At 46.0% G+C, this 24,842-nt stretch overlaps 2 protein-coding genes across 3 annotated transcripts; both read left to right on the top strand.

Moving 5' to 3' along the window:
• Positions 1 to 582: 582 nt before the first annotated feature.
• On the top strand, positions 583 to 11,056 carry LOC142774642 (uncharacterized). Of its 2 annotated transcripts, none has more exons than XM_075875240.1 (3): positions 583 to 842; positions 5,073 to 5,649; positions 10,147 to 11,056. In XM_075875240.1, exons 1-3 carry the CDS (start codon positions 780 to 782, stop codon positions 10,815 to 10,817), a joined length of 1,311 nt encoding a protein of 436 aa, XP_075731355.1. In that variant the 5' UTR covers positions 583 to 779; the 3' UTR covers positions 10,818 to 11,056. The 2 variants fall into 2 exon arrangements, with proteins under 2 accessions (XP_075731355.1, XP_075731354.1); XM_075875239.1 differs by having other exon boundaries at positions 644 to 842; positions 10,150 to 11,056.
• A 3,757-nt stretch (positions 11,057 to 14,813) lies between these two features.
• On the top strand, positions 14,814 to 18,576 carry LOC142774640 (uncharacterized). The gene is made up of 2 exons (XM_075875237.1): positions 14,814 to 14,926; positions 16,080 to 18,576. The coding sequence occupies exons 1-2, from the start codon at positions 14,917 to 14,919 to the stop codon at positions 18,362 to 18,364; spliced, it is 2,295 nt and encodes a 764-aa protein (XP_075731352.1). The 5' UTR covers positions 14,814 to 14,916; the 3' UTR covers positions 18,365 to 18,576.
• The last annotated feature ends 6,266 nt before the right edge of the window (positions 18,577 to 24,842 follow it).

Here is a 24,842-nt window from a genome sequence, read left to right on the forward strand (position 1 = left end):
GCCAAACGTCGTGAACGTCGGAATGTCACTCCGTTCACGTTTCAAACGCTTTATTTCTCTCTGCAATGCTGGCGCATACGTGTGCGACGCGACCGAACGATCTCTTCGTTTTCCACATTGCGCACAACGCCCTGACCTGGGCGAGGCGAACACGAGAGAAAGTACGAGGGCACGGGGCGGCGGCCAGGCCATACATGCGAGAAATGCCAAAAAAAGCGAAATAACAAAACGCTCTTGGAATGGTAGCCCCATCTATCGGTAAAGTGTGACGGCTTTAGCGTCGTTCGTGCACCGTAATCGCAAAGATACTTCATCTTGACCTTCATTAAAGTTAACGCAAAATTCATCTGTTATCTTCAGACAAACTCGTTACGGTTCTTGCTAGGGAATAAAAGAAATGCGCTATTAGTTCGCGGAAATGTTTGCAGAATTGCGTTTGCCGCGTCGCCTTGCGGTATTCTACGTAAACGCCTTCGCAAAACAAAAAGCGTTGGGAGTGGTCGCTTCGAGTAACTGTGCCCAGATGGCGACGCCGGCGCGTATTCGGCAGCGCGTTTCCTGTCGGGCTCCCTCCGGCATAGATTTTCGGGGAGAGTCGGCGGGTAGTCGGCGGCGCCGCCGGAGAGGAGCGGCTTCGGAAGGCCGTGACGTCACGCGCGGCACACCGATCCCAGCATGCTCAGTACACTGTGCATGTCCGCCATACTGTGCCAGTGGCTGGCGAGACGGTCACCGAGTTGGCCTGCTGGGTCGCAGCGAAGTTTTTGTTGTACGGCCTGATGCAGTGCTCGCCCTTCGAAATTAAGGATAAGTTGTTGAAAGCATTAGACGAGGACAACAATGTAAGCCCCGCACGTTTCGTCCCTTCTTTTGGTTGCCTCTCCGCGGTATGTGCAAGCGTCGCCGCTGGCAGAGCCCCGGAAAAAAGACAGCGGTGCCTGGCCAAAACGCTAGCGTAACCTGCGGGCGGCTACTAAACACGGCTGGCGCTATACACGAGCGGTTAGGCCTAGAGCCGATTTCGTGCCTCCGGTGGCGCGTCGGGTAGCGAGCCGGCCGCGGTGCTTCCCGTTCGGCGTTGTCCTCGCCGAGCCGTGCGGCGCACCGGGGCTTGGCATCGCCGATGACGCGCCGGCGGCCGCAGACATCGGCTCTGGTGTGCCGTTCTCGTCGGCCCCTTGAAACGTCACGAGTCATGCGCCGTAGGTGCAGTTCGTGGCGGGTTTTACAACTAAAACGCTCTCTTGTGGTTGCACGGGAGGTATCTAAGCCTAACCGTCGTTTTATTCCCTCCTGTGGTCGGGGCCGCTCAGACTCGTGAACGCTTTGTTGGCACGATGCGATCCGGGGCTCTAGCAGCGGCGCGTTTTGTTTTTTTTCTTTCTGTCGATGTGACTGCGCCGGCAGGCCGCCCTTTGCAAACGCGGTTGCGCGAACCTTTCTCGCTTTTGTGCCTGCGTATCCGTGCCGGCGCGCTGCGAAAAAAAAAGTTTGCGTCTGTCACGCTCCTACGGGCGGCCTAGGTCTCTTTCGGGGTCTGTCCGCTGCGGATTTCCTTGTGGCGCATGGTCTAGAACAGTGTCAGCCTGGTGCATCCTGCCTGATGCTCCGAACCCGTGAAATGGCCCTGGCGACGACGCCGCTCGCTTCCTGCACTGAGACTGCATGTCCGCCGTTGTAACAGATTGCTGCGAACGCGCCTGACTTTTTTTTTTATTTCAACGTCTGTTGTCGCAGTTCGCGTTGTTGTGAAGGTGCGTCGGGCGATGCCTGTGCAAACTGCATGGTCTGCATAAATTGTGCTCCGAGAGCAAGCAGCCGCCGTTTTTTTTTTTTTTTTTTTTCATGTAACACCTGTACCACCGCTTGTGCGTTTCGCAAATATCTTCGGAACTGCGTTTCACACTACAGCGCAGCTCTCGAAACGCGTGAAGCGTTCACGACTAACATACACACCTGAGCACACTCTAACCCACCCCGTAACTGTTAACACTAACTTTTACACGTTGTTCTTAATGTATGCAGCAGGGAAATGTATCGGTGCGTGAAATCTGTTCCTATGCTGTGCCTGCCGAGTTGTCCTGCGTTTCAATGTGGAGGTATTTGTGAATAGGAAAACACGCATCACATAAAGAGGCATAGCCAAATTTTCACCGAGGCCATGAAGACTGTCGTTTCATTTGTGTCAGAAAAGCTTGGTCTTGCATGTGTTGAGTCTGGGCAGCCTAAGATTTCCGAGGCGTGTATTAGATGCAAGTTTCGAAAACGGCATAAGGTTATTACCTTTCTACAGCTGGAATTGTCTTGAAAGAGGTCACTGCTTGCCGAGTTGTAGAAAGGTTCAGTCTTGTGGAGGTGAATTCCAGTTTGCACTTTCCAGGGTAGTTAATTTTTCTTCGAAGGCAACGAAATTTGCATAGAAATTGTTGAGAGCCAGTTTCTCTCCTATCCATAAGCGTTGCAGTCTGGTTTATTGTACCCATGTGGGACAGAACCGTGCGTATGAGCCACTTACAGAACAGTGCGTGCAGAGACATTTGTATCATGAAAGTGAAAAGATCTGGCCGATAAGCGAGAGACCCGTTTGCCAGAAGAAATAACTAGTGAATGTTAGTTTCCTCTGAAAATAGGTTAAAGAAGCGAAAAACCAGCAAAGCGTGCACAGCTGCTTGCTCTCGCTTTAAAGGGTTTGTGAACTATTTACTTCATCAAATGGCCATCAGCTTTTGCAGAGGCAATACCCCAGCTACTTCCTGTGTTTTTTTTCTTTCCCCTATGCGACGACTTTCATTCGCCTTCCATTATGTGAAAAGCAGCACAGCTTAGCTCTTGTTGGGACGTGGTTGTAAACGATGGCATGCTCTTTCGAAACAGGTTGTTTTCGACTCCAGTAAATTGATACGTGCAGACGAAGCAACTTTCTGTGCAGTTGTCCATCACGGCACAAGTGAATCAATTAGGTCAGATATGTTGCAAACGGTTGATTAATTGGAACCAGCTTCAGATATCGTTGTCTTGTTTGTAAGCCTACCGTGAGAAATATAAATAGGAAAAAGTTACAGTACGTCATCATACTCCGCAAGTTGCATGCTTGATTGTTATAGCAGCAAAGTAAGCTCGTTCACAAACGAGTGTGGGCATTAAGTAAGGCCTAATATATTACCCTGGAACTCCATTGAAATGTCTATGCTATTGCTATGATATTGCATTCTGTTTTGTGTGAAGCCTTTTCCCTTTTCAACGCTTCCACATGGAATGTAAATATTCTAAGTCATTACTGTTATCTCTCCTCTCAACATTTGACTTTTGACTAGTGTTCCTTGACGTATTCTTTGGTGAAGTTCATCTTTCTGTAGTTCAGAACAAGTCTGAATTCTTTAGGTAATCACTCGTGGTCAAAATATTTTGCCACCTGTTGTAACTGTCATTTGTGATATCCTGAGTGAGCTGCCTTGCCTGCCTGTTCTGAATGCTTCATTTATTCTTGGGCTACTACTGTTTCTCCCCGTTGCATAGTTGTTGCACCTCACCTCCCCAGCGGGTGTTCTTTTCCTTGGGGACTTCGGTGCCGTAGTAATGATTTTCACAGTATCATTAGCTTAGAAATGCTCATGTTTCACAGTGACTGCTGGTACGAGATCAAATTTGCATGTTTATAAATGCAGCGGCTGAGATACAACAGCAGCAATATATACATTACAGATGAACATAGAAGTTTGCAATAGCTGCTCTGTGTTTGTGCCCAGAGGTTGTAGATGACCATGAAAAGTAAATTAAGTTTAGTTAACACTCAGCAGGAAAGCTTGTGCTCTGCTGGAACCATCAGCACTTTGTCTCGGCTTGCTTTAAAAGAGAAAGAAATCCAAACTTGAGTGTCTGGAATGGCTAGGAAAAAGGGGTGTCTCTGGTCAGCCGTGGGGTCATTTGGGGAGCCAGTGATAGGCTTTGAACAGCACTTGGCTCTGAATGTCTTGGGGCAAATGGGGCACGAAGCATTGTCTTTTTTCTTATAAAACAGTAAATGGCCTATTGAATACTCACTGATTGCAACATCCTGTGTTACTTCGCTAGCATTATATTCCGTGCATTGCAATTTTCTTGCAATTGCCTTTGGTAATTGACATGAGTCTTATGGGATCTTCAACTGATTGCCATAATCCCCAAATTAACACTTTGTCCTGTCTTGACTATTTTCGTATGCTGGAGTTTCATTATGGCCTTGAATAGGAGCAGACTGGTCCCAGGGGCTCTCTGAATTAATGCAGGATATATCTCATGCAAGCGGGCAGTGTACTGCTTTTTAGAGTGGGTATGCTATTTAGAGCAGTGAGTATCAAGCGAGTGGGTGCTGAAAGGAACCGAATGAAGTCTGCACTGCTGCCCGTGATAATCATCGTGAGTAAAGCTATGGTACCCATTCACCAAAGCCACCACAGAGAAGCTGTGACGGAGTTGATTACCATCATTGATGCTGCCTTTAGCTTCTGGTTGTTTTGACAGTGTATTTGCATAATACAAGCAGCTATGCCCAGTGAAAAACTGCGATATGGTCTTGGCCAGACATTGGAGTAGATTTCACTTTTGTATTACTGGAAAGGTATGTTATTAGAAGAAAAGACAATTAGTGCAAAGAAAGGTGAGACACACAAGCTCTGCACTTGACTGTTTGAGAGCAGTGTAAAATTCCACATAGATATCCTATAGTCACACATCTGCAGGGAATACAAGACATGTCTATACATAACCCATCTCTGCTATTGCTTGTCTTCTGTTCTTCGATCAGTTTGTACCAACTTACTTCAGCAACGCAAAACCAACCAGCCCAACAGTCAATACTTGATTATAACAAGCTGGGCGACTTGGTAACTGAAAATACATTTGCCGTATAGGGCAGTGCAACCCAGACAGAGGACTAAGACGAGCAGACACGCACATGATCACTATTTATTCTAATGGAGTACTTTTCGTTATTGTGTTTCTGGACAGCCGTACCACAGATCAGGTAGTACCTGTCTTGGTTGGTATTGTTTCGTGAACTACACCACATTAAATATTGCTCGTATGTGTTGCAGGTGGTCGACATGGCTGCAGTCATCGAGGTCATCGGCATGCTGGAGCGTACGCCCATCACCAAGGACACGCTGGAGCGTACGCGCCTTGGGAAGTACATCAACGAGCTGCGGAAGCGCACAAGCAATGACTCCTTGGCCCGGCGGGCGAAGGAGTTGGTGAAAAGCTGGCGGCGCCTGCTGCCCTGCGACCAGCAGCAGACTCCCAATGGTGGGGGTCCGCCGGTCGTTGTGGGGCCGGGTCCCGGTCCGGGCATTGGGCCCGGACCGGGACCCGGCCTGCTGTCGGGCCCACGTCGTAGTCCTAGCTGTTCAAGTGTATCCAACAGCCCTGTGCCACCGTCGCTTCTGGCAGCTGCTGCAGCCGTGACTACGGCGGGTGCGGGCCCCGGCCTTGGGCCTCGCCGTAATGGTGGCTTCAAGCCCGTTAGTCCTGCATGCTGCCCTTCGGCGCCATGCTCCCCAGGCTCGCCGCTGGCCCACCCGCATCCACGCAGTCCCCCGCCTATGGAGCCGGTTGCGAAGAACAATGTAGCCAACAAACGACTCAGGAAATCTGTCGCATCCTCAGATGGACCGGGTAAGGGAGAACTGTACTGGAACTGGTAAGGAGAGATATGGGGATCAATACCCCGAACCTGCACCAGATGTAATTGAGGAGAGACGTCGATTTAATGAATATTTAGACCAGTATAGCAGCAGCCAACTAGAACGCTGCAGAGCCCCATGTGCAAGCGCTTCACACTCACTTGTCATTTTTTTTAGAGAGCTCCGCGCTGCATGTTTCTTTCGTACTGTAACAATATGCAAAAATTGGGCAATGGAGTTGAATAATGTTTAAAGAAATTTATAAGTTTGTTTTGAAAGCGGAGAAACTGATGTGGTAATGAAATGAAAAAACATCTTGCTGCATGTGATAGGTGAGCTTGCATCGTCCACATAATTCATGATGCTCTGGCATTCAGTTATTGCATTCCTCAGCTTTTTTTTTTCTTGAAAATTTGTGCCTGTGTGTGTGTGTGTTACATGGATGGTCTTTATAATTGTGATGGCCTTGGCAATTGGTGTCGCCAACATAAGTTGGGGGAAGGACACAGGAGTGCGTGAGTGGCATGCTGCTCGTGGCCTGAACTTAGCCAGGTGCATCTGTCCACAATTACCTGCAAGCTGGCAGGCCCATAATGACTCAGCATCTCCAGTGGTGCACAGAAAGAGTTCTGCTGGTTCTGTCAGCTCATATGCTACCTTTTCAAACGCTCATATGCTACCTTTTCAGACCTAAGCAATTAATGTGAGGCCCTCACTATGAAGATACATGGAGGGGTATGAAACTTTGTTCATGCGAACATGGGTCACTTATCAATCGGCCTATTTGTATCTTCATATTGCTTATTGGTAAGCTGCTAGGCGAGACTGGGTTTAAACTTGTTTTTAGTCTTCAATCATACTATCAAGCAGCGCTTTGATCATTTTCTTACGAAGTACCAAAGCTGCGTGCAAATATCTATGTGCAGTACTTGCAGTGTGGGAGCAAAATGAGTGTCCCCCTAATGCAGTTTGCTCGTCCTAGTGTACTTGACTGGCACGCGATACAGTCGCAGGCAGTTTATTTGGACTCTGCAGCAACCACCATAAGTCCGAACAACCGAGAGTCCGAAAAGAAACTAAAGGTGCCTTTATTGGCCCGGTAAGTGGAAAAATTGGGTTATGTACATCTGCACACACACACTCACAGACGACCGAGTCAGCCCGTATTTCAGCCAGTGCATGGCCACTACTGTTGGTTGTCACGGCCATTGCTAAATCCGAATTTGGAATGGTGGTGGGGTCTGCGAGTCGCAGTCCACCTGCGCAAGTTCGAGAACCTGACAGACCATTGCATCATTGTCAAACTCTGCGAGAAACCCTGAGCAACATCGTAATGAGGTCAGCCGCCTTTGACCTGGTGAATAATTGCGGCTTTCTTCGCCATCATCAATATCTTGTAGCTGCCGCTTTCCTTCACAGCACAGATGGATCAGGTGGCGCCGGAGCCAATTTTCAGCAGATCAGGTCTTGCACGTCAAGCAACAAACGAGAGCCAGACAAAAAGCATGAGAGACTGATCAGGCCTAACTGTAGAAACAAATGACCATGCAAACTCTTAACACCTAAACAGGACAATGTCGGTTTCGGTAGTTCTGTCTCTCTGGTTCGGTAGTGTATAGGTAGTTCTGTCTCTCTGCTGTACGCCCGGTACAGCACACAAAGCTGACTCTGACATTGTCTTGGCTTGTGGTTTGGCCATGGCAGCCATGCAATGGATGCTCGGCTGGCTGAAACCAAAAGGCGACTGAAAGCCAACAGACAGAGCCTTCGAGATTATAAATTGTAATTTATGCGTGGATGTTAACACTGGCACAAGCTCCAGCCATAGCCAGTGCAACCTTTCAGTGCTAGCTACCTAGCAGAAATATTGGAAACATTGTAATCAGCTTGTCGTGGCGTTCATCATCACTCTCAATCAGCCAGTTTGAATCCGAAAAGTTAAACAGCATACTGTGCAGTGTCCGAATTTTTGGTTTTGAGTTTATGTTACTTGAGTGGGAGCAAGTTGCAGTGCCACGAAGGTGTCCAAATAAATGGTTGGCATATGTACTTGGATTGAGAAGCTGTTTAACTTGAATTTGGCTGTTCGAAAGTTGACACTGAAGCTTTGCAGTTTCTTTTTTCTTGAATTGCTTGTGGGCAAAACTAACGCTGAAATTTTGATATTACCGTATTTACTCGATTCTACCGCGCCCTCGATTGTAACGCGCACCCGATTTCCACCGCAAAAAAAAAAAAAAACGTAAGACATCAATTGCAACGCGCACCCATTTTTTCTCGCTGGCCCGCATGATCACACCACTCGAAAAAACGACTCCTTTCGGGAGCGTCTTCCATTTAAATATGAGGTACGGGCGAAGCTTGTGCCCATCTGACGTGTAACAGAGCATTGCCGTCACTGTAGTTTTACCGTGGACCGATGTCAGCACGCGAACTTGCTTCGCCCCCTTCTTCTCGACGGTTGTGGTGCCAGGCATCTCAAAGTAAAGAGGCGTCTGATCGGCATTCCCGATTTGCCCAAGCAGGTAGTCGTTGTTGCGCCGCAAGTTTAGGACGAACCTCTGAAAACTGTGAAGCTTTTCATCGTACTCCTCCGCAAAACTTTTCGCATATGCATGTTCCCCTTCGGAGGGAAAAGCCTTTCCTCTTCATAAAGTTAGTTAGCCAGCACCTGCTCGCTTTAAACTGGCTCCGCATTAGACATTTTTCTAAGACTAATTGCAAAGCCCGCACTTGGAGCAGTTCTGCCGTCACGGGCCGCTGTGCTGCTCGCTGCCAAAGCACATACTCGCCGAGCAGCTCTTTATTTTGCGGAAACCGACCCTGCTGTGGTCCACTGAAGTCTTTGCGTAAAGCTTTGCTGTCGAAAATATTCTGCTTTTGTTTCTGCCGGTCCCGCACGCACGTTTCGGGAACTCCGAACGACCGCGATGCGGCCCGATTTCCGTCCGTTTCTGCACACGCGATGACTTTTCTTTTAAAAGCGGCATCGTGGTGCACTAGAGTTTTTGGAGTCGGCCATTCCACACCGTCGATGCTAATGCACTACTAGATGACGAACTCCTCAGCACACGTACGAAGTGCCACACATGAGAAACACATAGGCAGAAATGGACGACGCGCCATGCCGACGCACGTAGGGGGCGGCCATTTTAGATTTGCCGATGGCAATAGATTGGCCGTAATTTTTTTGTTCGTACTCGATACTAACGCGCATGCGATTTATGAACTCGCTTAACCGGAAAAAAGGTGCGCGTTAGATTCGAGTAATTACGGTAAATCTTGTCGATTGCAAAGGTGTCCTGTACTTTTTTTGAACTAAGCATGATTGCATCCACCTCGCTACTCTATGGACCATTTCTGGCATGTTGATCATGTACTAGGTCTTACCCAGTTTCTCTTGCAGACTGTCTTCCTTCTACGAGCTGGTTCTTTTGGTCTGTTCTTTATTACTTTCTAGCTTCTCTTCAGCACATATTAGTTGCATATTAAAACAAAGGCATGCCTTACATCTTAGTCCCGTAGCCACTTCATTAGGTCCACAACACGCAGTTACATTTGGCCAGTAACTCTCAGAAAGACTGTTGTGTTGACCGTACCTACTTAAGGGTGTACGGGCATGATTTTGAGGCATTGTAAAAAGGATATTCTGCATTGAAGGTCAGCGCTCCCCACATGCCGGAGTTGGACATGTAAGAAAGAAATCCTGCTTTGATCTGGAAGTTTTTCTCGCTGAGCAATCGCCAAGCCAGCCCCACTGTAGTGGACCTCATCTCTACTTGTCAACAGAGCTCCACTGACAATGCAAAGGAGTTTTGCGGAGACTTGCAAGGTGGAGGGAGGGTTAAGAAAGGGAAACGGTTCCAGTGAGATTGCAATCCCTGCTTCCTGCATTCAGAACGCAGACATCACTGTAGAGTCACTGTGTGAAAATTCACTCGTTTCTATGCACCGCGAGCTGATGGCAGATCTGCCACTTGTAAGTCTAGAGTTGCTGTATCCCCATGATGCTACAGTGCGATAACACGTCACTGACAAGCTGCCCCTCTATATCGCAATTGGAAGTATCTTTTAAGGTGGTATTTAAGATATATTCGATGCATTCCTGACGTCCACATCTTTTTTTAGGTTTCTTGGCACCAGCGTTTTTATCTAGAATGACAGTTTGACGGTAGCAAAAATTTTCGTTTTGATGTCTTTTTTTTTATTCAGGAATTAAGAACTTGTGATGTTCCGCTCTGCTTATTACTCTCGAACTCCATGAGAGCAAGCATGTAAATGAGGTACTATTTATTACTGTAGCCAGAGTAGCCTGGAAATTTAGTATTTTGAAGAATAACTATTTTGAAGATCACAGTCTCATTCATTTGGGACTTTGTTTAATATGTCTGCATCGCACAGCGCTTCATTCCTAGGGGACATGCATGTTGTCGATGTTTGCTGCACATTGATTACTAACAAAGAAAATGGCAATTTTTTTTTATTCCAGCAGACAGTGCAAAGAAAGTGGCATGGTCTCCGCCCAACGGTGTGCATCCCTGGGACCCCATCCCAAGCGGAAACTCTGCCTTTGAGACCGTGCGAAACCGTATGGCCTGCACCAGCACGACATCTCCACGGCTGCCCAAGGTCAAAACAACGCAGCAGCTCATAGCTGACCTGAAAGCCAAGAGTGGGCTCAGCCTAGATGGCGGCACTGCAGCCGCTGCCGCGGTGGCAGCCGCTGCGTCAGCCACGCCCCCGCCCTCTTCCTCGCGGCCCAAGCGTTCTGGCAACTACAGCCTCCTGGGCACAGACGACGAGACGAGCCGCACCAAGTCAGAGTTGATGGACCGCTTCCTAAAGTCATCGGTCCCCAATGGGCCGTCCCCTGCCTCTCCCACAAGCGCCAAGGGCGGGGTGTCGGGCGAGGTGGCGGCCATCTTGAGCGCCCTGCCCGAGATCGGGCCGGAAGTAGAGCTTGAAGAAGAGGAAGTTCCAGTAGTGCCGTTAGAGGTGACGCCCGAGGTGGAGGAACGCTTTGCGACCCAGAAGTGGCCATTTGTCAACGGAGTGTACGACCATGAGGGACAGTGGCGGGGCTGGCATGAAGTGACCACAGGGCGTTCATATGGGGGGGACCTTCTTCACATGTTGCCTTATGTAAATATAGACTGGTGACCCGGGGGTCGCATAACGAAGGGGGGGACATAAGGGAGGCACGTTCTTTTTGGCCTGTGATCTACGTGGATAGGTGGTGTGCGCACATGTAGTGCCCCGTTGCATATTGCCTTCCCTCCCCCTCTTTTTTTAGTCATGAACAGTGCTCGTGGACATCTTTTCTTCCACCATCACCTCCAGGTGGCGGAGGAGTAAGGGGGGTGTTATAATGAGTTTTTTTTTTCGTTATTTTTGGTGCCCTCTCTGGAATATAGACTAAGTTTCTGTTGTTGGATGTAAAAAAAAAGTTATTCAATGTCACAATTTCATTAATATATTGGGTGCATAAAACTTGCCAGCAACATGTTGGCACAAGCTTTTTTTTTTTTTTAGGTTTGCATGCAGGGTTTGCTGCCACTTGTGTTGAGCCCTCTCCTAAGCAGATGCATCGACTCATCGTCACACTTTTTTTTTCAATTTTTCAGTGCCTGCCACTGCTTTTAAGTTCTTCCCTTGGGCGTTCGTTTTGGTGTAGAAAAAAAATGCACAGGTTGTAATGTGGTTGCCAAGTGCCATTAAGCAGCAGTGCCATCGGGGGTGTGTGCGTCAGGCCCTGTGGCCTCTTCTGGTCCCTGGGGTTTTGAATGGAGGTTTTTTGGACGCGTGTGCTTTTACGTCGGGTGAACAGAGTTTTGTGTTGGGCCGGCAGGGGCCGTTTGCCTGTTGGGGCTTCCGCTGCCTCGTTTTGACCATCAAGACAGCCGTGCTTCGTTGCAACATCAAAGGAAAAAAACAAGAAAAAATGCGTCAGGTGGAACAAGTGCCTCGCCATCGGCTCTTGACCTTGCCGGCACGTGTGCTTGGTTGCAAGGTGCAAAAGGGAGTCTGTGCAAACAATCGTCTGGACTGCTTCTCCTTTTCGTGTGGCAGTGCATTTTGTAGTTATTCCCGAAAAAAAAAAATGCTTGGAAGCAAAAGTTTTTTTTTTCCTAGGAAATAAAACTGCCATGTGCGCACATGGGCATGTTTCTGTAGCAAGTGGAAAAGATTGTTCTTCCTGCTGACGTGTTTTAGTTGGTGTGTGCATTGTTGTGAAGGTTCCTTAAAAGGAGTGCCTGACTCAATGCACTGCTGGAAGTCAGCCAAATACCTCCTAACATATAAAGGGACACTAAAAAGAAACTGCTCCAAGTGCTGCAAATTAATGCACATGCAAGAAAGTGTTTCTAAAAATATGGATCTCAATGCACAATTTTGTTGCATATGCAGCTTTCATAAGACAAAAGCAGCTTTTATTGATTGTTCACATTCAGCACGATCGATGCACACTACTTAGCCTAGTTCTCATTTTTGATGGGCCGTTAAATATGTTTGTCTCTCATTGCATTCTGGAAGCATTGCTTTTGCACATTTCAAGGTTACTGTGTTGTGAAGAGTGAGATTTTGTCGGTTATTGCAGAGCCATCTACACCATCAATATTGCGGTGTACGAGACACTTTCTGGTGCAACAAACTGTTACAGTAATTGTAAGAGTTTTTGTTTGAAAAGTCAAACCAGCAAGCAAATGAAATGCTGCATCCAGCACAAAGTGCAATACGTATGCCATGTCGACATTCCATTTTTATAAAAGGCGCTATGATGACATCACATTAATTGCCAGTAATTGCACAAGTGCAGAGAGTTTGCTTTACTGGGTTTACAAATTGCTTACTAGGCTTGTGTGAATATTCGAACAAATATTGCAAATGTTCAAATTGGCTTCGATTCAAATTTAAATGATCTCAATTTTCAAGGCATTCGAAGTGAACGAATGAATATTAATTCGCCTGTTGTAAAGGGTGTTTCACTACAGTGGAAGGATGCTAAACTGTAAAAATGTCCAGAAATATGCACTGCCGCAAAGCCCCACTTCAAGGTTTAATTAACGAATTATACTTGTTATATCGGCTAATATGCTCCAAGTATGGTAACTTGTGTAACACATTTTACAGGTTAGCACTTGCATTCTACTGAAAGTCAAATCCTGCTACTATTTAAAGTTGGTACTTCTTCTTTTGAAACAAGAAAATGTTCGCTTTGGTTTTCTCTTGGTTTAAAAAGAATGTGTAGTTCGTGGTGTTGACAAATACGTTAATTTTTCTTAGTTTAATATTATTTGAACCAAATCGCTATTTGCATTAAGCCTAAAACTCACTATTCGTGCAAACCTACTGTATACTGTGAGGTGTGGGAGAAGCTTGTGAAAGCAGACTAAATTCACACATCTTTCCCATGGTTACCTTAAAAAAAAAAAAACAAGTATATTTCATAGAAAACTGACTGTGAACACGGGCCAAATAATGTCTGATCACCTGTGAAACTATTTCTGCATATATGCCGCATGTCAGAAAACCTTGCACCCAGAGGGGCACATTTTGCCACCATACAGAAAGTCTCGGAAGCATTTTATTTTTGACACTGCATGCCCACACTATCTGTATAACAGTGCATTATATACAGGAGGAAGTAGACTGTGGTGTGGAGACCCGAACGCAAGACAAATTACTATTGGTTACTACTCTGCGCCGATAGGACACGTGCTCATTTGGGGGATGCCCTTGTCATTTCACGTTGCCAAAGTGGGCGGAGTCGTGACAACGGCTACACCTTTCAGTCCTTATGGTGAAGAAGGCATAGAGTTTCCTAAATATACACTAGAGGGGACTAGTGGGGGCTGCAACACATGGCGCTTCAGCGACCATGGGAATGATGGGCAGTACACAGATTTGTCTAATCTTCGTACTTCTGGCTTTGTGTATGTTCGCTTAGCTTAGGAGCTGTTTTCTTGCAAAACAAACATCAACAAATGTTAAGTGGTTGTGCTTTACCACCCTAATCTTTTAGGCTTACCATTTCAGATCGGGTCACGAAGTTCAAAAGGGTTTGTTCTTTCCTTCGAATCAAAACAAAAGCGAAAGACAGCAAAACAAACTAAGGTACAAGTGCGATTTGCCTGCCGCAAGTACGAAGACTAGGCAAATCCGTGCACTACCCATCATTCTCATGGTCGCATAACGATCGCAGTGCCAGAGTCCCCTCTGGATAGTTTTAGCAAACTCTAATAGAAGAAGCGTGAGAAGGCCGTGTGAAATTTTGAAACCACCTGAAGAAAATGTTCTAACCCCTGTAACTTACTATAGCACGCATTTGCAAAATCCAGCCAAGATCGGTCCAAGCAGGTGTGATTTCGAGCTTATTCATGTGTATCCAGACATGATCAAAAGCCTTCATTGGCGATTGAAGTTCTAGATGTAAAAGGTGCTCAGAGTCAAGAAAAAAAAAACTTTCCACCCAGAAAGAAAATTTCTTGCTTACGATATCAATGATGCTGCTTCTGTGGTAATTTAACAATGCAGTGCACTTTTTGTTGAAGCATATTAACTACTAGAGGTTTAGCCTTGAGCCTTAACTCTGATTGTTATATCACAAGTTTGCAAAAACACGATCTGCACGGAAGAGCCGGTGCTATCCTTGTTGAAACTATTGTTCACCACAACACAAGACTGCAGCACAAGCATAGATAACTCGAAAACATGCTATCCAATTGCATACATCATTTTTTACAATGCTCTGAAGCGCTTAATAGTATTTGTGATACAAATGAGAAATTAATGTGTACAAATAACTTGCTGCCGGCAGGTTAGAATTCCCCTCCTTTCGTTCTGAAGTGCTTAGTGTTTTTTAAGATTTCCAATTTCTCTGTACAAATCTGCCTTTGTATCACTGGTGTTTCAGTGAAATCCAAAGGAGTGCTAACTTGACAGTAAAGAATGATATCACAGTTGTTTTAAGCACACCTACCACGATCTCTGTAACAGGGGTGGAACTGCTGCGCCAATTGCGCCATTGTGCGCCAATTTGCCCTGCTGCGCCAAGCTGCGCAAAAATGGCAATTTGCGCAAATATCGTCTATTTATAGCATTCAACGCCAAATTTAGCCGAGTGTTGTCGTCATCCGGGCAACATTGAGCGCTGGCCCCACACTAGACGCAGTCGCATCCATAGCCACGGTGGCCACGGCAGTTCGATGCGCAGTGCATTCATGGTTACCTCGTGCTTTTCCGGAAGGCTGTCATCAGCATGAATAAAAGTAAGTACTTTGAACAGTTATGTAGTGATATAACTTGAGGCATGGCCTCTGGAATTTTCAGCTGCTACAAGTAAGACGAACAATCCCTTCGCGTCTGTAGTTTTTTTTTTTTTTTTTGTTATTGCGGGAGTACGCAGTTACTGTGGTGATTGAAGTCTAATTGTTCGGGACCTGCACGATTTTTTAAAAAAACAAAATTGTAGGGAAAATTGCACTATTGCGCGAAGACATGCATCGCGAAGCTGTTGCAGGCGAGCATTGACAGACTTATTTTTAATAGCACGCCGTGCCATTCGGATCGCGGCCACTTCCTAGGCCATGCGAACTATCCCCATGTTCTGTGCGGATAGACAGCTCCGCTGTTAATAACGGCCCCTTTTGCATCAGAAGTTCATTTGAAGCCGAATTTTTCGCCCTGCTTTAATGAAAGAAGTGGTGTGGCGCTAAAACAATTGCGTGCAGAGCGTAACACAGAACACAGGCGCCGTACTCGTTCGCGTGCCAACGAGGCCCGACTCGGCCGCGAAAGCGGGCGTCGATTGGATGCCGTGCCCGCTTCCGCGTCTCCTACGCAATGAGGCGTCGTGAAATCGCCTCCTTCATTAGCTGCGTGCCTTTGCCTGCCTCGGTCGACGCAGCGGCGGCAGATTGCTGCGAAAACGGCGTCATATTGTACGGCCCCCGTCCTCGCGTTGGGGTCTATCGATGCGCCTGAGACCATGCGCGCTCGGCGAGTGTCGCGCGGGCAGAACACGTTCGCGGTGCTTGATTTTACGGTCGAGGCGACGGCGGCAGCGTTCGTGTCGGGCCTTGCCGGCGCGAGCGGGGTGGAGCACAGCATGCAATTGTTTTAGCTCGAAACTACTTTACCAAAAAATTTTAAAAAGCAGCCACCGTTAGGAACATTGTGTTGATTATTATAAAAAGAATAGCCAAAAAGTCGCTACATTTAAAGGAAATGGCAAAAAGCAGGTTTCAGTCCCGAGTAAAAGGAAATATCAAGGTGCCAGCTCCTATTTGATAACACAAATAGGAACAATAATAGGGGACACTGCCCCTACTTGAGTCCCTGTTTTGTGGTGAGCAAACTGAGAGTTGTTGCCAGTTTTGTTTGAAGACAGTTTTTGACGTCTGGCTTTTTTCTTTTGTCTAGAGCGGTGCACCAAGCTGAACACTGATGTGTTCACAAAAAAGGATGCCAACGGAGATCTGATATCACTCTGGTGTCAGCCAACCTCTAAGGACAGCGATGCCTTTTGCACGCTTTGCTGCACTACTGTGCATTGTGGGCAACATGGCACTGCAGCGATATACCGTCACGCAAGCTCTCAGAAGCACATCGCACAAGCGAAGAGAAACCGCAATGCAGAAGGTGCCCTCACCAAAAGTGCATTGATTCAAAGCACACTGGACCTACACAGTGCAACAGCGGTGTCCCTTCAAGAAAAGGTCACAAAGGCAGAAACTCTTTTTGCCCTTTCTGTGGTCTCGAGCAACCTTCCGTACACATTTGGAGATGTAGCAACGGCGACGTACCCCCACATGTTTCCAGATTCCGAGACGGCAAAAGGCTTCCAGTGTGGACGCAAGAAACTTTCATATATCATTTCTGATGGGCTTGGGCCGTATTTCAAAGCAAAAGTTATTAAAGAGCTCAACATTCCCGACACATTTTACAGCATCATGATTGATGAGAGCCCAATCCCCGAGGCCAAGGTGCAACAACTGGATGTGCTTGTGCGATATTATAGCACTAACACCGAGAATGTTGTAGTAGAGCATCTCCAGTCATTTCATTTGGGTCACGCGACCGCTGATGAGCTCTTTTCGTGCATTGAGGATGCCCTCAGTGATGTTCGTAAAAACAATATGATATGTTTTTACAGTGATGGCCCGAATGTCATGAAGAGACTAAAGCGAAAGTTAAAGACGGAAGTGAGCCCCAACATGGTCGACATTGGTGAATGTGGGCTCCACAAAGTCCATAATGCCTTTGCAGCTGGGCTAGATAGCTTCGGTGCGGAAGTGGAGTCGCTTGTCACTGACGTCCACTACTATTTCAAGTTTGCCACGAGGCATGCAGACATGAAAGATTTGCAGAGGGATCTTGGAGTGCCCCAACTAGAATTTTTGCGGCACGTGAGCAGCAGATGGCTGACGTTGCTTCCTAGCGTTGAACGAGTGCTCAAGTCGTATGATGCTCTCACGGCATTCTTCTCCAAGGCTGGACAGCCGAGGTCTTCATTGTCCATGAGGCATGGTCGGCTGTCTTCCGCGTTTTCAGACAAAGCACTGCAGGCAAAGCTGCTTTTTCTTCGTAACGCAGCTCAGATATTTGACAGATTCAAGACACTGTTCCAAAGCAAGGACCCCCTCGTGCATGTTGTCTATGACGAGATGGTGGCTCTTGTAAAGCAGGTCCTTGGAAGGTTCGTATGCCAAGAGTCATTTGCAATGGCTAGTGGGGCGCAACTGAAAGAACTTGATGTACACTCCGCTGCAAACTGGAAGGCAAAACCAGAAATTGGCCTGGACACGGAGCTGTCAATGGTGCAATGGAATCCTACAGAGAAGAAGGCATTTTACATCGGTGCAAGAGCCTTCTACATCGCCTGTGCCAAGCACTTGATCTCGAGGCTTCCACTCGACAACAAGCTGTTGTTTCATTTAAGGTTTTTAAACCCAGCCATAGAAGGGAGTTCGACAACTCCTTCGCTGCGCTATGTGGCTAACTCTCTGCCCCAAGTCATCCCACCTTGCGATGTGTCATCACTCACCGATGAGTGGAACTCCCTGATCTGTGAAACCAGTGACTGGGAATCGTCACCTAATGTAGTCACTCATTGGGTGAGCGTGTTCTCACTACAGACGCCTGCTGGGCAGGCTAAGTACCCGAAGGTCACCAAGCTTGTGAAAGCAGTCTTGTCGCTACCTCACGGTAACGCAGACTGTGAACGAGGGTTTAGTGAAAACAAACAGACAGTGCACCATCGAAGCACATTGTCTATAGCAAGCATTTCTAGCCTTCGGCAAACCAAGGCCTTTATGAAAAGGTACAGTGGAGATGCTACAAAGGTGCCTCTCACCAGGGACATCCAAAGAAGTGTTGAAAAGTCCCACAAGGTGTACCGGGAGCGAATTGAACGAGAAAACGCTGCGACGTCCCGGAAGCGAAAGCATGAGGAGGAGGAGCTAAGTGAACACTGCGAGCGAAAGAAGCTGATCAACGAGAAGTCGAGCCTCCAAAACCGACTGTCGTCTCTCAAAGCTCTGCTTGCAAGTTCACAAGGGCTTATAAGCGAAGGTCTGGCTGCCAAAGACATGGACAAAGTGGAGAGTGGCAATGTTTTGCTGGGGGATGTGAACTCTAAACTGCCCTCTGTGCTTGAGCAAATCAAAGCAGTTGACTTGGCTCTTCAGTCTATGAAGGCATCCTGAATCTTTGTGAAAATGGTGTTTGTGTGCACATCTCATTACGTGGCTGTGTTGTGTTTTTGTGTTTAGTGGCAAGGTGCTGCAAGCCAATTGCCACCTGTGGTTCTTTTGGCACTGATGTTTACTCTTGTACATTGTCGTCGTGATCCATGTAAGTGGTGTTGCAGGAAAGTGCAATGGTTTGGTTCAGTACACATAAAGCTTTTCCCCCATGATGTTGTGCTTTCCATCTGTTTTCGACTGAAATTATTAGCTTGTCTAAGGCAACTACTGTTTCTAGTGTCTGCCCTTCTATTTTTATTTCCGGAAGTTCAGCGAAAATTTTTTTGGTTTATTGCACTTCTAAACAATTCTGGCCAATTCTATTTTTCTAGCAGTTTTTGGATTAGTTGCTAATAAAAGTGCGCTCAGCCGCATTATTTAAGGCCATCACTGCGCTCCAAAACTGCTCCGAAATAGCCCCTAAATTGCTCCCAACCTTCTCCAAAATGGGATTTTGCTGCTCCAAAGCTGCTCCAAAATAAGACTTTTGCTGCTCCCGTGCCTGCTCCAAAAAGCTAGACCCTGCTTCCACCCCTGCTGTAACCGACATCGCCACATCTTTCCGAAACACAGCTCTAAGCTGCAAGTATGACATTCGCGAAATGCTCGTAAGTATAACTACACGTGATCTATGAATATTATCACATTTTATGATGCCAGTCACATATACAGTTCAAAGAGTTGGGTGATGGGGAACTCTGGTGATGAGTCAAGACTTCAACTTCGCACTAATTTGTTAGACATCTTAAATTTCAGCAAATTTCTCTTAAACTGGTATTTTCAAGTGGGCATTTTACACACAGTCATTAGAATTCAGCTTTCTCATTTCGGTGCAATGAAGTTCTTATTCTATGCACTTCTCACTTCATGAGCCTTCCTCAATTTCATATGTATTTGACCACCAAGTCACAGCTCCCGGATCATTACTGCCCCACATTACCGCATACATAACAACCTGAGCTTAATGCTTCAAAGTTCTGATTCAAGCACTGAAAACTTGACCCATAGACTCTAAGTGAGTTTTATTACTGTGTACGTTGTCGACGAAGCAGTTTTGAAAAATGCAGAGTTTCACATTGTGGATATGACAGAAGTCCTGTGCGAGCTCTATGTTAAGCATAGCATTTTTATGCACACAACAAATGAAGTACCAAACTCACTGTTAGCATCCTCTATGCTAGACACTTCAAATAACCAATTACTATTTCATTAATATAATTAATAATTAGACTAGTTACAATTGACACCATAGAAATTTTACAGAAGCATACTCTCACGGCCAGAAATCCAGGCAAAGTGTTCCTTTTCATTGCAATAGCAACTCTAAGGACACTCTTGACTGGATTTTGCCGCCGTCAGTGACCGCCGTGTTTCACCGTATATGAATATGTATCTATACATATGAAAACGAAAGTAAAAAATAATCCAGAAAAAGACTCTGGCACGTGGAATCTAACGTCTAGCCTTTTGCTTGTGAGTGCGTGGCGTTAGCCAATGAGCCACGAAGGAGCACCTCCTTCAACGTTGAAACGGCAAGCTACATCTACTAATTACCATTGCCAATGGCGATTTCGGGGGAACTATCGTGTTTTCAGTTGGTGCAATGAGCGCACGTCACCAGATCGTCACAATGCGGCGACGCGCGCTGATAAGTTCATCTCCCACGGAGAGAGGGGAGGGTAGACGCTCACGCGTCCGCGTGTTAATCTCACGGTGCAGAGAATCATGTGCCTTGGGCTTTCACATGAACGATTCTGTTGTAGTTACCGGGCACTTGAAGGTCACTGCACAGTCTCTGCTTGCAAAAAGGGCATGCTTTTCAGACACAGCATGAAATGAAATACTCTTTACACTTTCTGTGTGAAAATAGACTGATTTTATTGTACGTAGCAACACATTGGAAGCAAAGAACACAGAAAGGATTCATGATAGATACAAACACGAGCAAAAATGTAAAGACACATCACACAAATAATACAAGTCTGACCTGGAGTCACAATCTCCAGTGGAAAAAAGGTGGGAAGACCTTCAGTTTGCAAAGAATACAAACGCCAGCTATCTCTCCGGCAAGTTGAAGACGAAGTCACGAGTGATTATTTTGTCCATCAAAAACAGTTCCTGCAAAAAATAGCGCAGGAAACTGGCGAGGACCACAGAGTATTGACATGAGGGGGAAAAAAAAGGTGGGATAAGACACCAGGAAGGTGAAAATAGAGAATGCCAACTGGGAAAAGGTCTCAATGAAATGGCAACACCTAGCAAAAGAGTTAGGTTAAAAATAGAACTACACAAAATGGCAGTGGCCTCTGAGGCATACTAACCTACTAAGCATATGATTTTAAACAAAATCCCAATGTGACATGGAAAACAGGCGCGAGTGTATTAGATGCAAAAATCTTTGAGTACTAGATATGTCACAACAACTAGGCCTAACAGGAGATGTCCCAGTTGTGTGCGGCAAAGTGACGCTGAGGCGCAGTGCTGGGTTATCATAATGCCCTTCCATGACCGCAGCCAACATGCACAGGTAAGCAGAAAAAAAAATCATGCAGCAAAATGTGTGCTACGTGACAAGCTTGACTGCCATCGTACGGACCTACACAATACCTGCACACACCCGTACCGATATCGACGATCTTTTGTTAGTTATAACCCGATGATCGGGACCCTCGTGCTTCGAATCACACATGAATGCCTTCAATGGCCACCAAAACCAACAACGTGAAATTTGCGAGCCCTATCAGCTTAAACATGCAAGTTTGCACGTTGGAGCCGACAGTGGCTCACACATTTCAACAATTGCGTGCACCTTTTGTGGTTGTCGAACATCCTTGCATTCGATGCGGTTACTTGACCGTTAACGTGTGATATCCTTGACTAATTCACTAATTACTACTAAGCATGCAATCAGCTTCACGAAACGTTGTGCTACTCGGCACTAGCTAGTCAAGGTGTATTACCAACTGTTCCCAACAAATGTTTCACAACAGTGCCAGAGGAGTCTCCTAGCAAAGTAGCACAAAACTCGGCAGTGATCGTATCTTCAAATGAGATCGCTTGAGAATACCACCGAAAAATTCCTGCTTTTGTTGCAGCTGGCTTGCAATGAAGCCAGGCTCTCCGGATTATGCACACACAAAAACAAACCATGCACCTACACAATTAGCCAGCCAATCGTGAGGGAAAGCGCATGCTCTTTGGAATTAAGTTCCATGTAGTGAAGGTGAAGAAGGAGCACGAGGAGCAATGTCTCGGGCCCTTGTCACTGGCTTTTGGAGAATTCGCTAGCTGAACCTCACACACATGCACACATTGGAAGAGAAACACCGACTTGAGTGGCCAACCGACTGACGGCAAACTGAAGGTGGCCCTTCGGACGACGTCCTTCTCCCACGAGAGGCACAGGAGGTTGTAGGAACAACGCCCACGGTTCCTCGAGGCAGTCAATACAGCGAGTGCAAGTGCAAACGAACAAAGAACGAAAGCCGCAAGGAAGGGCTTCTTTGGCAACACATCAGCTAGGCATGCCCGCGACATGACTAGGTCAGAATGGGCTTCCGCACTACGATCATCCTTTTTCTTAGACATGTTGCACGTGTCCTTCGAGGCGAGGAAATGACCAGCTGTGAAACACTCCGATCGACCACACTCGTCGAGATAACTAACACAGTTCATTATATCACCTAACTTTTTGAGCCCGATACAAATGGCAATCTAATCTAAGAAAAATCTGCCCATTCCCTGGAACTACAGGTTTGAGCACCTCCACAATGATATACAGTTCTCGTACTATACAATTTTTGCCAAGCGAACTGACGGGCAAGACAAGAAATGTTCAAAACATTTTGATACCAATGCAGTGTCACTATCATATGTCTCTGTTAGTGGCACCATGCTTATAACACAACAAAACTCATTATATTCGGAAAAAAAAGCTCGATCCTCACAAAAGGTTACACAGAGATGTAACCTTTCATTTCCAAAATGTAATGCGGCAAATGTGAAATTACAGGACTTCATATGAATTCATTTCAACAGTGATGATTCCATGTTCAGAACTTAAACAAAATATGCTTTTCCGACGTGAGTATCTCGTTAAATTGTGAACTCGCAGTGCAACACGCAGGTCATTGGAATGAAAACTTTGCACATCGGTTGCCTCTGAATGGTTATGTTCGCTTATGCAGAAAATATTATGCTTTTAATTTATGCAGATGCTGTCACGTGATGAGCAAAGTGCATGGGTGATATTTCGTGACTTCTTTTGTAAAGTAAGTTTTAGTGTAAAAGAAGTGTATAATAAACGTAAGTGTTTGTAAAGACTACACGTAAAACCACGTCATACAAAAAGTAAATTGCATTTAAAAAAAAATGGTAAGCACTTTTTTTTTTCTTTTATAACACAGTGTTGCAACTCTATCTTGGGAGCATTAGCCGAGTGCTTGGCATTTGTGGAAACTTTAACACTCGGGCAGATGGGTGCAAAATAAAAGCTGTACCATGAGCATTTAAACCGTGTCAGGACAATGCAAGGACAAGCTTGCCGGGATTCCTTCTGTATGCAATTGCACAGCAAGCATGAGTACGACCTTCGGTTGAGACCACTTTTGCGTTTTTTTTTTTTTTTCAGCACCCAAGTTTTGCCTATGCTGATAAAAAAAGAAAAAAAAAACTGCATTGACAAAACGGTTCTCAAGATCTTGAGACACATTGTAAATAAATTATTGCCCCCCCCCCCCCCCCTCCTTTCTTTTTTTGGCAACATCACCACTATTCACTTATGTCCACATAGACAGTGAAATCATTCATGCACAGCAACATTATCATAGAGCCACTGTTTCCCACACTCTCATTGCAGTGAACTTTGACAACCTTTGTGACCCTCCCTCTGCCCAAAATAAATTGCCTTTAAATATTCATTGTGATGGACACACTTTTGAACCTTTTTTTTTTTTTGGAAAAAAAAAAGCAATATTGCACATTACAGATATCAATTTCTACACACCAAAGCAAATTGACATCACTGAATTGGCACATTAAATGTTCAATTTGTACACGACTGCGCACATGTGCAAAAAGTGTACAACAGGCAGTTGGAAAATCTTAGCACATTTCTTTTTGTGATGGTTAACATATGCTCATTACAATGGCACAACATTTTTGAAAGCTTGTCTTGCTTAGCTGCAGCTTTCTCTTTTGCCTCAAAATATCTCGGACCTGTTAATAGGCCGACATCACAGCACGTCGTAGTCACCAGTTGAGACTACTACATGCTGCTTTTCCGAGCCTGCCATTGGTATCAGTGAAGGATGCTTGTTCAGCACTCACAATTGAATGTATAAAAAGCAGCTTGGAATGGTAAAAAAAACAACCAAGATGCAACCACGCTGCTATTGACAGTTTCGAGACCTTTGCTCCTTACTGTAATGAACGACTGAAAGCTGCAGCTGCACAGCTAGTACAACAGGCACACATTCGCTATGACCCAGAAAGGTACCAAGAGCCGGGGGGAAAACTGCCTAATAACACAGCGTGTATCGGTCCGCCCTTCCACGATTCAATCCTCTTGCAGTGGCTCTGTTAGCTAGACAAGTTATTGCTGGCATGTTGGCAACATGAACAAAAAATATTTTGTACATTATGATAGTATTACTAGCGAACTGCCAATTGGACGACCAATTACTCGTGAATAAGAAATGAAATGTACTAGAGCTGTTGCATCAAGCCAATCACAGACTCTTTTACACACCTGAAAATTATTTAGACTGTCTTAAACAGAAAGCATGGGTGAATTCATCCGCAAGCTGAAGCATACGCTTATGGAAACGACGATCAAACTGCGTTACACCAAAAACACTTTCTTTAATTTCAAGGGGGACGCCAGAATTGGCCAGAACCTTACAGCATGCCCTTATTTCGTGTGGAGATCTGATACCCGAAACAAGTTTCAAATCGGAGAAGAAAGGACCGTCGCTAGCACGAATCCGCATGAAGCCGTGCCTCCCAACTCAAAAAGGAAGACAAAAAGAAAAATGAAAAAGAAAGACTGTGCCTAGCATGCAGCAGCAGCCTCAGGGGGAAAGAGCGTATTTTGCTGTTTCAACATTTAGTCAGTTACGAAAATCTGCGTCGTCAGTTGTTTCTACAGGCCCAGTCACTCCAGTCACTGGAAAATGACAGCAACGCCATTCTTGACTCGTGTTAACCATGCAACAGAGAAGACACGCACACACTACTACAAATGTTAAAGCCCAATGCTTGTGGTCTCTTAATTTTTCTACTAATGTTGCATCTCTGTTGCAAGGGCTGTGCGAATCAGGAAGAAACTAGGCATTTTCACAGCACTTCCTACAACCCCGCCATGAAGCAGCTGACGGAAAGAAAGCCCCCTAGCTGCTTTGACTAAAGATTTGCCCTGAGAGCTCAACAAGATGAGTAA

This window comes from Rhipicephalus microplus, chromosome 10 (assembly GCF_043290135.1).
Source record: "Rhipicephalus microplus isolate Deutch F79 chromosome 10, USDA_Rmic, whole genome shotgun sequence".
Lineage (NCBI taxonomy): Eukaryota > Metazoa > Arthropoda > Arachnida > Ixodida > Ixodidae > Rhipicephalus > Rhipicephalus microplus.